The 16,211-nt window shown below is 42.6% G+C and overlaps 1 protein-coding gene across 4 annotated transcripts in view; it reads right to left on the reverse strand.

Annotated features, from left to right (window-relative positions):
* Positions 1-16,211, reverse strand: part of GINS1 (GINS complex subunit 1) — a 43,563-nt gene that overhangs the window by 20,463 nt on the left and 6,889 nt on the right. For all 4 annotated transcript variants that reach the window (XM_010330761.3, XM_074406147.1, XM_010330762.3 and 1 more), the window contains exons 2-5: positions 14,084-14,148; positions 9,400-9,498; positions 6,435-6,525; positions 508-624 (exon numbers count right to left, since the gene is read on the reverse strand). In XM_010330761.3, the coding sequence (XP_010329063.1) occupies positions 508-624; positions 6,435-6,525; positions 9,400-9,498; positions 14,084-14,148 (372 nt within the window). The remainder of the gene's footprint in view (positions 1-507; positions 625-6,434; positions 6,526-9,399; positions 9,499-14,083; positions 14,149-16,211) is intronic.

Consider the following 16,211-nt stretch of genomic DNA (forward strand, 5'->3'; position numbering starts at 1 on the left):
GCTGGGATTACAGGCTTGAGCCACCGCGCCCGGCCTCACTTTTATAAGATGAAAAAAATCTGGACATGGATGGTGGTGATGGTTGCAAAACAATATGAAGGTTGCAAAACAATATGTAGTATTAAACAATATTTAATACCACTGAAATGTACACTTAAAAATAGCTAAGACAGCAGATTTTATATGTATTTTTTGTATTTAAAAAATAGACATTTGTTCATTTTACTTTCAAAATTTAGGGATTGATTTTCCATTTTGATTTAACTTTTAGTAATAGCTAAAACATTTATATGGTTCCATAGCCAAAAGTATTAAAACAGATATATACAGAAAATTATAGCTATTCTATTGTATTCTGTCATCCCCCTACAGGTAGCTTGTTTGATTTGGTCTATAATTCTTTTCTATTTTAATAGAAGCTAACACATATTCATATACTCCCCTCTTCTTAAAAGGCAGCACAATGTACATATTAAAGAAAAAGGCATTTTAAAAAGATATACGTACTTCAATATATAGGCTTTTTGGTGGTTTCATATCCTGTGTAATGTCCAAACCTTCATCTCCTCCCAGTGACCTCATATAAGTAGCAAGAGATTTCTTATAATTATTAAACCACTCCATCTGCAAACAGAGATGATCATTTGACAAAATTCTAAGAAAACTTATACAAACTGCATATTCATCCATTTGTAAACAATATACTTCCCAACAGAAATCACTATTGTGCCCATTCATTCATTTACACTAAAATATTATTGATCACCTCCAATAATACAGGTATTGGTATGGGTACTTAGGATGAATCATTCAATAAAGTGAACAAAATTCTCTGCTCTCAGAGAGCTTAATTTCAGCATACTTAACAATAAACCTTAGGAACATTTGACCAAAAACAGAACCACGAAAAAGACACCATTTCACAATTATACCTTCAAACTCTGCATTGATGCTATTTTTGAAAACTACAAAACATTGTTAAGAAAACCCAAATGTCAGCCGGGCGCGGTGGCTCAAGCTTGTAATCGCAGCACTTTGGGAGGCCGAGGCGGGTGGATCACGAGGTCGAGAGATCGAGACCATCCTGGTCAACATGGTGAAACCCCGTCTCTACTAAAAATACAAAAAATTAGCTGGGCATGGTGGCACGTGCCTGTAATCCCAGCTACTCAGGAGGCTGAGGCAGGAGAATTGCCTGAACCCAGGAGGCGGAGGTGGCGGTGAGCCGAGATCGTGCCATTGCACTCCAGCCTGGGTAACAAGAGCGAAACTCCGTCTCAAAAAATAAAAATAAAAAAAATCAGAAGCTGTTTTGACAATGAGGGTATTACCCTCATTCAATCTCATTCACAGATAAAACAGCAACGTAGAATAAGCACGTTTCTTCCACAAAAGAACATACTGATATGGCCACAAATTTTTATTTTATTTTTCCTTGTGAAAAACTATTAATAGGAAAAAAAAACACCTATTTTCACTATCTCTCATATGTTAGTGGCCTGAAGATTTTAAATAGAAAGTTGAGAAGTCAAATAACAAAAGACATTACTATCTTTTTTGAGATAGTTTCCCTCTTGTTGCCCAGTCTGGAGTGCAATGGCGCGATCTGGGTTGACCACAACCTCTGCCTCCCGAGTTCAAGCAATTCTCCTGCCTCAGCCTCCTGAGTAGCTGGGATTACAGGCATGTGCCACCATGTCCAGCTAATTTTGTATTTTTAGAAGAGACAGGGTTTCTCCATGTTGGTCCGGCTGGTCTTGAACTCCCGACCTTAGGTGATCCGCCCGCCTCAACCTTCCAAACTGCTGAGATTACAGGTGTGAGCCACTATGCCTGGTCAAGATGTTACTATTTTAAAAACGTGAAAGATGTTACTATTTTGAAATCAGATGCTAAGATGATTTTTATTTATAATCCATGTACTTTCATATTTTTCAATAGTGTTTTCTCTAGACCAGGCATCCCCAAACTGCGGCCCCCTGAGGCCATTTTTCCGGCCCCCCACTGCACTTCAGGAAGGGGCACCTCTTTCATTGGTGGTCAGTGAGAGGAGCACAGTATGTGGCAGCCCTCCAACGGTCTGAGGGACAGTGAACTGGCCCCGTGTAAAAAGTTTGGGGACGCCTGCTCTAGACATTAACACATAATCATCTGTTTCATGTTGGTAACCTTATTTTAGCTCTGCTTTTACTTGTATTGTTACCATAAGTCAACAATATTGAGATCATCATCCCCATTAAAATTTATAAAGTGCTTACTATATACCAGGAATTTGCTAAAATTTTAATATGCATTAATTTATTTACTCTTTGTCATTGCCCCCTGATGTAACTACTATTAACATTTTTCTTTTATTTGTGAAGGACTGAAGCTTTGAGAGACTGGATAATTTACCAAAGGGCTCAGAGTTAACAAGGCAGGGATCTGAACTCAGGTGGCAGACTCAGGCCCATGGCATCACCCACTGAAGCACTATCCTTGGACAACACAGACATCCACGATGACACTCAGACCTCATGGGCTCTGTAAGTTGTCAGGGATACCTGGAAATATTCTTTGTTACTGGTCCAAAATGGTTGATGCAGTTGGCACCACGCAATTGCCTCAAGCAGGGATGTCTGTGTTCTACTACAGAGTATGTCTGTATTAATCTCTTGTTTTCCTTAAGTTTTTCCAAAACACCACTACTGAAAGAAAGAGACCATGTATATTCCATTTTTTTCCTTTAATTTTTTTTTGAGACAGGGTCTCACTCCCTGGCTCAGACTAAAGTGCAGTGGCGTGATCCCGGCTCACCACATCCTCCACCTCCCAGGTCAAGTGATTCGCCTCAGCCTTCCTGAGTAGCTGGGATTACAGGCACAAGCCACCACACCCAGCTAGTTTTTGTATTTTTAGTAGAGACAGGGTTTCACAACCTTGGCCAGGCTGGTATATTCCTTTTTATAGATGAGGACACCAGGGTAGAAGGAAGTCATTTGCCAGTTTTGCAGTAATTCACAAACTCTTCCAAGAAACTATCTCAAGTTTCACTATTCTCTAACAACTTAATCTCTAGACCCATTAATATTCTTTATTTGCTGTTAACATGGTTATATTTTATTAAAATAATAACTGACTTTGGGAACTCAGTAATCACAAAACGTGCCATCCTTAGAGAAACAATGTCCAATATGAAATCTAATTGATGTGCTTGAACAAATGTAGCTTGTAATCATTTACAAAAGTATAAGAAACATTAAGGCCGGGCGCGGTGGCTCAAGCCTGTAATCCCAGCACTTTGAGAGGCCGAGGTGGGTGGATCACGAGGTCAAGAGATCAAGACCATCCTGGTCAACATGGTGAAACCCCGTCTCTACTAAAAAATACAAAAAGTTAGCTGGGCATGGTGGCGTGTGCCTGTAATCCCAGCTACTCAGGCGGCTGAGGCAGGAGAATTGCCTGAACCCAGGAGGCGGAGTTTGCGGTGAGCCAAGATGGCGCCATTGCACTCCAGCCTGGGTAACAAGAGCGAAACTCCGTCTCCCAAAAAAAAAAAAAAAAGAAAAGAAAAAAGAAACATTAATTGCCGGGCGCAGTGGCTCACACCTGTAACCCTAGTGCTGGCAGGCCGAGGCAGGAGGATCACGAGGTCAGGAGTTCAAGACCAGCGTGGACAACACAGCGAAACCCTGTCTCTACTAAAATATAAAAATTAGCCAGGTGTGGTGGCTCGCACCTGTAATCAAAGCACTTTGGAGGCCAAGGCAGGCGGATCACCTGAGGTTGGGAGTTCAAGACCAGCCTGACCAACATGGTGAAACCCTGTCTTTATATTTAATAAAAAAATAAAAAGTTAAAAAAAAAAAAATTAGCTGGGCATGGTGGCACACACCTGTAATCCCAGCAACTCAGTAGGGCTGAAGCAGAATTGCTTGAACCTGGGAGGCGGAGGTTGCAGTGAGCTGAGATCGCGCTACTGCACTCCAGACTCTCCAGACTAGGCGACAGAGTGAGACTCCATCTCAAATATTAATAATTTAAAATACTGTATTAAAAAAATCATTAGAGAAACAACATAGTGTTCTGTTCATCTCACCATAATACATGGGAAGTACCCCAAAGTTCAACTGATGTAAGTAGATTTGAACCCAAAGAGCACAAAAATAAAGTGAAGTACTAACATGTTACCAATTTCATAGTTACTGGAAAATCTGCGGTACAGATTATTCATTTATTTATGGAGAAAATGGACAGAATAAAAACAAAGCTATGACAACAAATAGATCACTTTCAAAAATGTGCAGAATCTAACGGCAAACACATTGAATATCTGCTTTCTTTTTTTTAATTTTACTTTAAGTTCTGGGATACATGTGCTGAACATGCAGGTTTGTTACATAGGTATACATGTGCAACGGTGGTTTGCTGTACTGAATGTTTGCTTTCTTCAGCTCTGTGCTATGCAACTTTAACATAACTATTAACATTTATTGGGTGCCATCCTATGCTGTGCTCCACATAGATCACCTAAAGTAACCCTGTGATAGGCCTTGTAATAACACTTGTAGAATAAAGAATTTGGTGCACCTCTCTCTCTCATTCCTGGGAGGTAGCTTCTACATTCTTGGACTTTCTCAAGTAATAGAAGTGTCTTGTTATTCATGATGTGCCCTGAGAGTATGTGCTACTGAGGTGACTTGTGGTGAAGCCCTAGATAGTCTGTGCTAACAAGATGACTCAGAGTTGGGGCTGGCCATTCCAGAAAGACAAACCATGTGATTGAAGTACTGGCCCTTTGGGCTTCCTGATGTCAGTCTGATCTCCAGGAAAGGAAAGAGGGATGGAGATTGACCTCAATCACAGGGCCAAAGATTTAATCAATCACATCTATGTAATGAAGCCCCAATAAACATTCTGGAGAGCTTTCTTGGTTAACGACACTCTGTGTGTTATTACATGCAAATATGTCCGGATTATGCTGTACCCTGATCACACAGGGTGAGGATACTAAGAGCTTAAATCTGGGATCCTCTCAGACCTCATTCTGTGAGTCTCTTCCTTTGGCTGGTTTTGATTTGTATGTTTTTTGGTATAATAAAAGTAATTTTAAGTACAGTGATTTTCTGAGTTCTATGAGCCATTCTAGTGAATTACTGAACTTAAGGTTAACAGTGGGATCCCCAAACTTATGGGTGGCGTCTCAAGTGAGAGTAGTCTTACAGAAAATTGTGTGCTTAACCCATAATGTCTGGTGGAACTGCAGACAGTGTCAGAAGTCACTACAACCTGTAATAGATAGGTACTATGATCTTCATCTTGTAATGAGGAAATTTAGGCACAGAAACAGGTCAAGTGACTTGCCCAAGATTAGACAGTGGAGAGCCAGGATTTGAACCTAAATCCACCTGACTCCAATCCTATATCCTTAAATAATGGGCTAGCTCTTTGACTCAGTGACTAGACAAATAGGAATCTGTAGCATTTATTAGGAAAAGTATATATACATATATCAACATTTTATGGAATATCCCCAAATAATAATGCCAGTTTTTCTTTTTTTATTTTTCTTTTCTTTTTTTTTTTTTTTTTTGAGACGGAGTTTCACCCTTGTTACCCAGGCTGGAGTGCAATGGCGCGATCTCGGCTCACCGCAACCTCCGCCTCCTGGGGTCAGGCAATTCTCCTGCCTCAGCCTCCTGAGTAGCTGGGATTACAGGCACATGCCACCATGCCCAGCTAATTTTTTGCACTTTTAGAGAGATGGGGTTTCACCATGTTGACCAGGATGGTCTCGATCTCTCGACCTCGTGATCCACCTGCCTCGGCCTCCCAAAGTGCTGGGATTACAGGCTTGAGCCACCGCGCCCGGCTTTAATGCCAGTTTTTCAATGCCACCGATGGATCACATAATGTAACATCATGGGACTCTCTTTTTTTTTTTTTTTTTTTTTTTTTTGAGATGGAGTTTCGCTCTTGCTACCCAGGCTGGAGTGCAATGGCGCGATCTCGGCTCACCGCAACCTCCGCCTCCTGGGTTCAAGCAATTCTCCTGCCTCAGCCTCCTGAGTAGCTGGGATTATAGGCACGCGCCACCATGCCCAGCTAATTTTTTGTATTTTTAGTAGAGACGGGGTTTCACCATGTTGACCAGGATGGTCTCGATCGCTTGACCTCATGATCCACCCGCCTCGGCCTCCCAAAGTGCTGGGATTACAGGCTTGAGCCACCGCGCCTGGCCAGGACTCTATTTTTTTAATAATAGTTTTCCATGTATCATTTAGAATTACTCCTCACTACATAGTTCACCTCACATTATACGCTAAATACCAGCCAAAAATTGGGGGAAAACAGACATTAAAAACAAAAAGAGGAATACCAATAAACACTATTATACAACAATGCCAGAACGTTAGCATTATTGCAATTTATAAACTTGTACAATGTTAACTCACTTCTTCAGCAGACATGTGAAATCGTAATGCATTTGGCAAGACGCTACCATACTCCCATCTGAGTGCTCTGATCCGAAGCAAGCGGTCATACCTAGGACAAAAAGGCATTGGGTGGCATAAGAATAAAAGGGGGATCATGTGTGGACTTATTTGGACCTTGATGCAAACATACCAGCTCTAAAAAGACATCTTAGGAACAACTAGAGAAACATATACACAGTCTGAAAAGTCAGCCTGAATGTACTGTCCACTCCTCCATGTGTGACAGCAGCACAGTAGTCCTGGGAAAAAGGTCTCAAAGGTCCTTATTTCCGTTTTTTTTTTTTTTTTTTTTTGAGACAGTTTTGCTCTTCTCACCCAGGCTGGAGTGCAGTGGAGTGATCTCGGCTCCCTACAACCTCTGCCTCCCGGTTTCAAGCGATTGTCCTGTCTTAACATCCCAAGTAGCTGGGATTAGGTACCCACCATCATGCCCAGCTAATTTCTGCATTTTTAGTAGAGCCAGGGTTTCACCATGTTGGCCAGGCTGGTCTCAAACTCCTGATCATAGGTGATCCATCTACCTCAGCCTCCCAAAGTGCTGGGATTACAAGAAAAAGCCACAGTGCCTGGCCAAAGGTCCTTATTTCTTTTTTTTTGAGATGGAACTTTGTTCTTATCACTCAGGCCAGAGTGCAATGGCATAATGTCGGCTCACTGCAACCTGCACTTCCCAGGTTCAAGCGATTCTCCTGCCTCAGCCTCCCAAGGAGCCAGGATTACAGGTGCCTGCTACCATGCCCGGCTAATTTTTGTTTTTTTTTTTAGTAGAGACAGGATTTCACCATGTTGGCCAGGCTGGTCTGGAATTCCTGACCTCGTGATCTACCTGCCTCAACCTCCCAAAGTGCTGAGATGACAGGTGTGGGCCACCACGCCCAACCAAAGGTCCTTATTTCTAGGACAAAGAAGAAAAATAGTAAGAACACAACCATATTCAGTAGTGACACACCATGATGCACTTAAATAGTGTGGCACTGGCTGGGCGTAGTGGCTCACACCTGTAATCCCAGGACTTTGGGAGTCCGAGGCGGGTGGATCACAGGGTCAGAAGTTCAAGAACAGCCTAGTCAAGATGATGCAACCCCGTCCCTACTAAAAATACAGAAATTAGCCGGGCACAGTGGCAGTGGCCTGTAATCCAGCTACTCGGAGGCTGAGGCAGGAGAATTGCTTAAACCTTGGCGGGAGAGGTTGCAGTGGGCTGAGATTGCACCACTACACTCCAACCTGGGCAACAGAGTGAGACTCTGTCTTAAAAAAAAAAAAAAAAAAAGCATGGCACCAACAAGCAAAACATGATGAAGAAAATATGGCAAAATGGCAAAATAATAAAAACTGTTAAAACCATATGATGGCTCCACTAGGATTCATTATAGTATTATTCTCCTTACTTTTAAAAGTGTCAGCCAGGCACAGTGGCTCACGCCTGTAATCTCAGCACTTTGGGAGGCTGAGGTGGGTGGATCACAAGGTGAAGAGATCGAGACCATCTTGGCCAACATGGTGAAACCTCGTCTCCACTAAAAATACAAAAATTAGCTGGGCGTGGTGGCATGCACCTGTAGTCAGGAGGCTGAGGCAGGAGAACTGTTTGAACCTGGGTGGTGGAGGCTGCAGTGAGCCGAGATTGCACCACTGCACTCCATCCAGCCTGGCACCTGGCGACAAAACAAAACTCTGCCTCCAAAAACAAAAAAAAAAATTAAAAAACAGAGGACAGGCCGGGCACAGTGGCTCAAGCCTGTAATCCCAGCACTTTGGGAGGCCGAGGCGGGTGGATCACAAGGTCAAGAGATCGAGACCATCCTGGTCAACATGGTGAAACCCCGTCTCTACTAAAAATACAAAAAATGAGCTGGGCATGGTGGCACGTGCCTGTAATCCCAGCTACTCTGGAGGCTGAGGCAGGAGAATTGATTGAACCCAGGATGCGGAGGTTGCGGTGAGCCGAGATCGTGCCATTGCACTCCAGCCTGGGTAATAAGAGTGAAACTCCGTCTCAAAAAAAAAAAAAAAAACAAAAAAACAAAAAAACAGAGGACAAATTTAGAATGCTTATAAAGAGACAGAAATCGGCCAGGTGTGGTGACTCAAGCCTGTAATCCTAGCACTTTGGGAGGCCGAGGTGGGTGGATTACCTGAAGTCAGGAGTCAAGACCAGCCTGGCCATCATAGTGAAACCCCATCTTTATAAAAAAATTTTTTAAAAAATAGAGCTAGGATGGGCCGGGCGCGGTGGCTCAAGCCTGTAATCCCAGCACTTTGGGAGGCCGAGGTGGGTGGATCACGAGGTCGAGAGATCGAGACCATCCTGGTCAACATGGTGAAACCCCGTCTCTACTAAAAATACAAAAAACTAGCTGGGCATGGTGGCGCGTGCCTGTAATCCCAGCTACTCAGGAGTCTGAGGCAGGAGAATTGCCTGAGCCCAGGAGGCGGAGGTTGCAGTGAGCCGAGATCGCGCCATTGCACTCCAGCCTGGGTAACGAGAGCGAAACTCCGTCTCAAAAAAAAAAAAAAAAATAGAGCTAGGCGCGGTAACTCACACCTGTAATCCCAGCACTTTGGGAAGCCGAGGAGGGTGGATCACGAGGTCAAGAGATTGAGACCACCCTGGTCAACAAGGTGAAACCCCATCTCTACTAAAAACACAAAAAATTAGCTGGGCATGGTGGCACGTGCCTGTAATCCCAGCTACTCAGGAGGCTGAGGCAGGAGAATTGCCTGAATCCAGGAGGCGGAGGTTGCGGCGAGCCGATATCGCACCATTGCACTCCGGCCTGGGTAACAAGAGCGAACCTCCGTCTCAAAAAAAAAAGAGACAGAGAGAGAAATCTAAGATTTAATGCTACCCATTTGACATAGTCACCTGGGAAACCACACAGAAAACCCTGCCACCCCAAGCAAAAACTAAGAAGCTTACAGGTATGCTACAGTACAGCGTCGATTTCTTAACAGAGAACAGTGTCGAAATTTGATAGTTGGTATCAAATCACTTCGTCCACTTGACTTCGTTTCATTCCTGATAGGAGCATTTAAAAAGAAAAAAAAAATGTACTTTTCAGGATAAGTAAAATTTTCAAAGCCAACTAACAACTGACTTACATGCTTGTTTGTAATCCATTTGTGATTAGCAGTTAACCTAGGCAAATAATAACTATTTGTACATCAGAGCTTTTATTATTAAAAAGCCAAAAGCTAAACAACTTGCCCAAGATCATACTACCAAATATGTTTTGTTTAGGCATTTAGTACTTTGCATTTTTGCACACTGATTAAAAGACATTGTGTTTATTCACTTTTTGGGATTCCATTATCATGCTGAGATAAGAGAAAAACCTAACATGATGGACATGAGATTATGGTCTCATGTCATGTTGCTAGGTAAAATAGAGTCAAAATGGCCTTTCATTCAACTAACAAGTATCTGTTGCTCTCCAAATATGTGTATGCACTATATCTCAGTATTTTTGACACTGCAAATTTTGGTTTTACCCCATAAAAAGTACATGTAACTTTTGAATGAATAAAAATCTACTTCGGAGTTTTTAAGCAACCAGATGAATACAAAAAATAATTCACTCATGTAGTGCCTGCCTCTATGCCAGGCACTGTGCTAGGCCCTGATAACACAGACAAAATACATGTCCCATCCTGTCATGTCTTCTAGGGCTGTTCTATACACTTTTGCCACCCTATGAAAGTCAGATTTGTTCTATACATTGTTTACACCATGCTCTGGATTATAAGAAAATAGCATAAACAAAAAATAATCAACTATTATCAGAGTACTTCATCAAGCACATAAGGACTTCCTAAAAAATTTCACATTTTATGGCCAGGTGCAGCGGCTCACATCTGTAATCCCAGCACTTTGAGAGGCCAAGGCGGGAGGATCACAAGGTCAGGAGTTTGAGACCAGCCTGACCAACATGATGAAACCCTGTCTCTATTAAAAAAAAAAAAAATCACATTTATACATGAGTAATTTTTTTTTTGAAACGGAGTTTCGCTCTTTTTTATTTTTTTTGAGATGGAGTTTCACTCTTGTTACCCAGGCTGGAGTGCAATGGCGCGACCTCGGCTCACTGCAACCTCCACCTCCTGGGATCAGGCAATTCTCCTGCCTCAGCCTCCTGAGTAGCTGGGATTACAGGCACGTGCCACCATGCCCAGCTCATTTTTTGTATTTTTAGTAGAGACGGGGTTTCACCATGTTGACCAGGATGGTCTCGATCTCTTGACCTCGTGATCCACCCGCCTCGGCCTCCCAAAGTGCTGGGATTACAGGCTTGAGCCACCGCGCCCGGCGTAATTTTAAAATAATAGATTTCTTTTAACAAATAATTTTTCTTTTGAGATGAAGTTTTGCTTTGTTCCCCAGGCTGGAGTGCAGTGGTATGATCTTGGCTCACTGCAACCTCCGCCTCCTAGGTTCAAGTGATAATCCTGTCTCAGCCTCCTCAGTAGCTTGAGTTACAGGTGCCCACCACCATGCCTGGCTAATTTTTATATTTTTAGTAAAGACAGGGTTTCGCCATGATGGCCAGGCTGGTCTCAAACTCCTGACCTCAGGTGATCCGCCCACCTCAGCCTCCAGAAGTGCTGGGATTACAGGCATGAGCCACCGTCCCCAGCCTCACAAATAATTTTACCTAGAAATGTCACAATCAAAAATTAGCTGGGCATGGTGGCGCGTGCCTGTAGTCCCAGCTACTCAGGAGGCTGAGGCAGGAGAATTGCCTGAACCCAGGAGGCGGAGGTTGTGGTGAGCCTAGATCACGCCATTGCACTCCAGCCTGGGTAACAATCGAAACTCCGTCTCAAAAAAAAAAAAAAGAAATGTCACAATCATTGCCTCCCAAGAAAGAAACTAGGAAGGTAGAGGACAAAATTTTTGATCATGAATTTGTGAATGGCATAAACACAGGGAATACAAGAAAATCATTCCCTTACTGAACCAAGGCCTATAGGCTCACCTCTAAAACATCTATAACCTGCTCACTTTCTACAAAGTCTGGGTCACCCCTCTAGTAATCTGTTGACCAGCTTCCCCCTCATCTCAGCCCCTCCACACAGCAACCAGGATGAACTTTTAAGACAAACATGCCACCACCTGCTCATACTTACAACTCATCTGATATCACCCTTGGCCACTTCCCAAATTTCAGCCACGTAAGTCTTCTTTAAGTGTCAGTTTCCCAGGCTCGGCACAGTGGCTCACGCCTCTAATCCCAGCACTTTGGGAGGCTGAGGTAGGCAGATCACAAGGTCAGGAGTTAAAGACCAGCCTGGCCAATATGGTGAAACACAAAATTTCTACTAAAAATACAAAAATTAGCTGGGTGTGGGAGCAGGTGCACTTGAGCCTGGGAGGCAGAGGTTGCAGTGAGCAGAGATTGCACTACTGCACTGCAGCCTGGGCAATATACAGCAAGACTCCATCTCAAAAAAGAAAAAAGACAGAAAAAGTGTCAGTTTCGGCCGGGCGCGGTGGCTCAAGCCTGTAATCCCAGTACTTTGGGAGGCCGAGGCAGGTGGATCACAAGGTTGAGAGATCGAGACCAACCTGGTCAACATGGTGAAACCCCGCCTCTACTAAAAATACAAAAAATGAGCTGAGCATGGTGGCGCGTGCCTGTAATCCCAGCTACTCAGGTGGCTGAGGCAGGAGAATTGCCTGAACCCAGGAGGCGGAGGTTGCGGTGAGCCGAGATCGCGCCATTGCACTCCAGCCTGGGTAACAAGAGCGAAACTCTGTCTCAAAAAAAAAAAAAAAAAAGTGTCAGTTTCAGTTTCCCAAGTACTCCATTCTCTTCCATGACTCACGGCCTTTTGCATATGCTGCTCCCTCCACCTACAATGCTCTCTGCCCACAATTACTGTCTCCCTAAGACCTGCCTCTCCCACAGGCCTCAGCTGAAATGTCTCCTCCTTGGAGAGAAGTTCCCTGATTCATCAATTTAAATTAGACCCTCTATTTATTTTTCTTTCTCCTTGCACTCTTCTGATTTCCTTCACAGCATGAATCCCAATTTGGCATATTTATATTTCATATCTGTCTTCTACACTAGATGGTAAGGGCCAGGGACAGGTGTCTTGACTGTTGTTTACCACTGAAATACCAGAGCCATTTATTAATACTTACTTGTTTAGTACATATTTGTTGAGTAAATCAATGAATGACTTAGGGACTTGAGCTCGGGACTTTATATTTGCCTTATACTTACTGCAAATCTGTTAAGGTTCCAGTTTCTAAGTCCACCTGTAAAGATTTTTCTGTATCGCTCCATAAACACAGGAGTTGGAAAATGTTGCTATCATTGTATGTTCCCCACAGATCTTACCAGCATAGCACTGATTTCTAAAATCAAGTAACTGATAAAAACACTGTAGCGAACAAGGCCAAAGAAACCTCATGTCACAGACAGACTTCTAAGTTGAGACCTTCATACTTCAACTTTGATCCAGTACTTGACTACCTGTGGTGTCAGAGGAACAAATGAAGTTTGCCATACAGCCCAAATTCTCCACTGTGCCAGCTACCATGCTAAGTTCTGAAGAGTCAATAAATCTAGTCACCTCTCTGGACCTACTACACTGAAGCCTTTTGTAGCCCTAGTTCTTTTTTTTTTTTTAAAACAGAGTTTCACTCTTGTTGCCCAGGCTAGACTGTAATGGTGTGGTCTCAGCTCACCGCAACCTCCACCTCCCAGGTTCCAGCAATTCTCCTGCCTCAGCCTCCCAAGTAGCTGGGATTACAGGCATACACCACCATGCCCGGCTAATTTTCTATTTTTAGTAGGGATGAGGTTTCTCCATGTTGGTCAGTGTGGTCTCAAACTCCCAACATCAGGTGATCCACCCACCTCAGCCTCCCAAAGTGCTGGGATTACAGTCATAAGCCACTGCAGCCAGCCACGGTAGCCTTACTTCTCAGTGAACTCCACTCACACTATCAGAAATCACTGCTGCTCCTATTTATATACATTTATAAACTGCCTATTCTCCCTTTAATAAACTCACTAAGGCATCTATTCATAAAAATATAAACAATGGGAACCATGTATTTCACTTTTTAGGTTTTTGTTTTCATTATTTTTAGAGATGAGATCTCATTCTGTCACCTACGCTAGGGCACAGTAGCACGATCACAGTTCATGGCAGCCTCGAACCCCCGCACTCAAGCAAGCTTCCCACCTTAGCCTGCTGAATAGCTGAGAATGCAGATGTGTGCCACCCCACACAGATAATTTTTTTTTTTTTAATAGAGACAGGTCCTGTTATATGTCTAGGCTGGTCTCAAACTCCTGGCTTCAAGTGATCCTTTTGCCTTGGCCTCCCAAAGCACTGGGATTTATAGCCATGAACCATCATGTCTGGCCTATTTTTACTTTTTATTTTAGGGTATGTCATTTATTTCAGGTCTACTCTAATTCCCTTCAACTCATATTGGCCACACAACAAATCTCTTCAGACTTTTGCTAATTTGCACAGCTAAAGCAGATAATTTTTTAAAAATCACATCTAAAAACTAATGCAAGGTTATCTGATTTCAACATCTTAATCATTAAATTGTTTTAGAATGTCAATCTTACGAAACTTACACATCAGACTGGTTTTGTTCATACAAAGCTTTCATCTCCTCCAGCACTTGTCTGAGTCCATCCTCCTAGAACATATAAACTGATATTGAAATCCACTGATTGCCCCACCAATTCTATGGTAATATTCTATCAATACTGAACTGTATCTTTTATTCATAAACCTTAGCAAAAAGCAATAGTCCTTCTGCACCCCACTGGCATGGTTATAACAAGTGTTTGGTGAGATGCTGAGAAACTGGAGCCTTCTTACATCACTGGTGGGAACATAAAAGGGTATAGCCTTGTGAGAAAAAACTTGACAGTTCCTCAAAAACTACACACAGAATTACCATATGACCCACCATTTCCATTTTTAGATATGTATATATATATATAACTGTATATATGTATATATATACATTTTTAGATAAATATAATATATATTACTAAGGAATATATATATTATATATATTATATATTTAATATATAATATATAATATCTATAATATATATAACTCAAGAAAACAGAAAACACATTATATAAAAACATGTACACGTTTTTCGCATTATTCATAACAGTCAAAATGTAGAAACAACCCAAATGTCCATCAACTGATAGATGAATAAACTAAATTATACCAATGGGATATAATTCAACCATAAAAAGGGATGAAGCACTGACAAATGCTGTAACATGGATGAACCTTGAAAACATCATGCTAAGTGAAAAATACCAGTCACAAAAGGACAACTATGGTATGATTCCAGTTATCTGAAATATTTAGTATAATAAAAAGGATGAACTACTGACAATACACACAACGATGAAGATAATCTGAAATGCATTATACTGAGCAAGAGAAGTCTGACGCAAGAGTATACATGAAATGATTCCCTCTGGCCCTTTACAGGAAAAGTTTGCTAAAAAGAACAATGTCATCTGTAGTCAGAGAAAGCAAATACATGATAGCCTAAGGCTGTAGGTGGCAGGTAGCTACAAAAAGGGGCAAAGTTACAGAAATCTTTTTAAATTTTTTTTTACTTTTGTGGGTACACAGTAGGTATATATATTTATGGGATACATAAGATATTTTGAGAATTAGAGAAATCTTGATCGGGGTGCTGGTTATAAAGACAAACATATTTGTCAAAATTCAAAACTCTATTAAAGTAATTATACATCGATAAAATTGATGAACAAAAATATCAATAGTCTGGCCAGGTGTGGTGGCTCAGATCTATAATCCCGGCACTTTGGAACACCAAGGCCGGCAGATCGCCTAAAGTCCAGAGTTTGAGACCAGCCTGACCGAGAGAGAGAGAAATCCAAGATGGCTGATCACTAGCAGCTCGGGATTGTAGCCTCCAGTGAAAGCGCAGAGAACGAGAGGATGCCACACTTTCAGACGAATTTTTGTTGCTCACCCACCAGGAGATTCCCAGTGGAGGAGACCCAAGGGTCGCCAGCGTGACTCTTGTGGCCAGCGAAGCGGTTTTGCCGCTGCCTTGGTGCCGCGGTTCTTGGTGCAGAGTCAGAAAAGCACCATCAATCTTAACGCCGCTGTTTTGGCCGGCACAGTGGGTTGCTCCGATTTTAGTGCTGGGAATCAACAAGTTGGACATCCATTCAGAAACCCAATTATAAAGACGGTAATTATAAAGACCACAGATGGATAAATCTATAACGAAACGAAGAAACCAGCCTAAAAAGGCTGAGAATACCCAAAATCAGAACGCCTCTCCCTCTACAGGGGATCACAGTTCCTCATCAGCAAGGGAACAAGGCCTGATGGAGAACGAGTGTGTTCCATTATCAGAAGCAGGCTTTAAAAGGTGAATGATAGGGCCGGGCGTGGTGGCTCAAGCCTGTAATCCCAGCACTTTGGGAGGCCGAGGCGGGTGGATCACAAGGTCAAGAGATCGAGACCATCCTGGTCAACATGGTGAAACCCCTTCTCTACTAAAAATACAAAAAAATTAGCTGGGCATGGTAGCGCATGCCTGTAATCCCAGCTACTCAGGAGGCTGAGGCAGGAGAATTGCCTGAGCCCAGGAGGCGGAGGTTAAGGTGAGCCGAGATCGCGCCATTGCACTCCAGCCTGGGTAACAAGAGCGAAACTCCGTCTCAAGAAAAAAAAAAAAAAAAAAG

Source organism: Saimiri boliviensis, chromosome 9 (genome assembly GCF_048565385.1).
Source record: "Saimiri boliviensis isolate mSaiBol1 chromosome 9, mSaiBol1.pri, whole genome shotgun sequence".
Lineage (NCBI taxonomy): Eukaryota > Metazoa > Chordata > Mammalia > Primates > Cebidae > Saimiri > Saimiri boliviensis.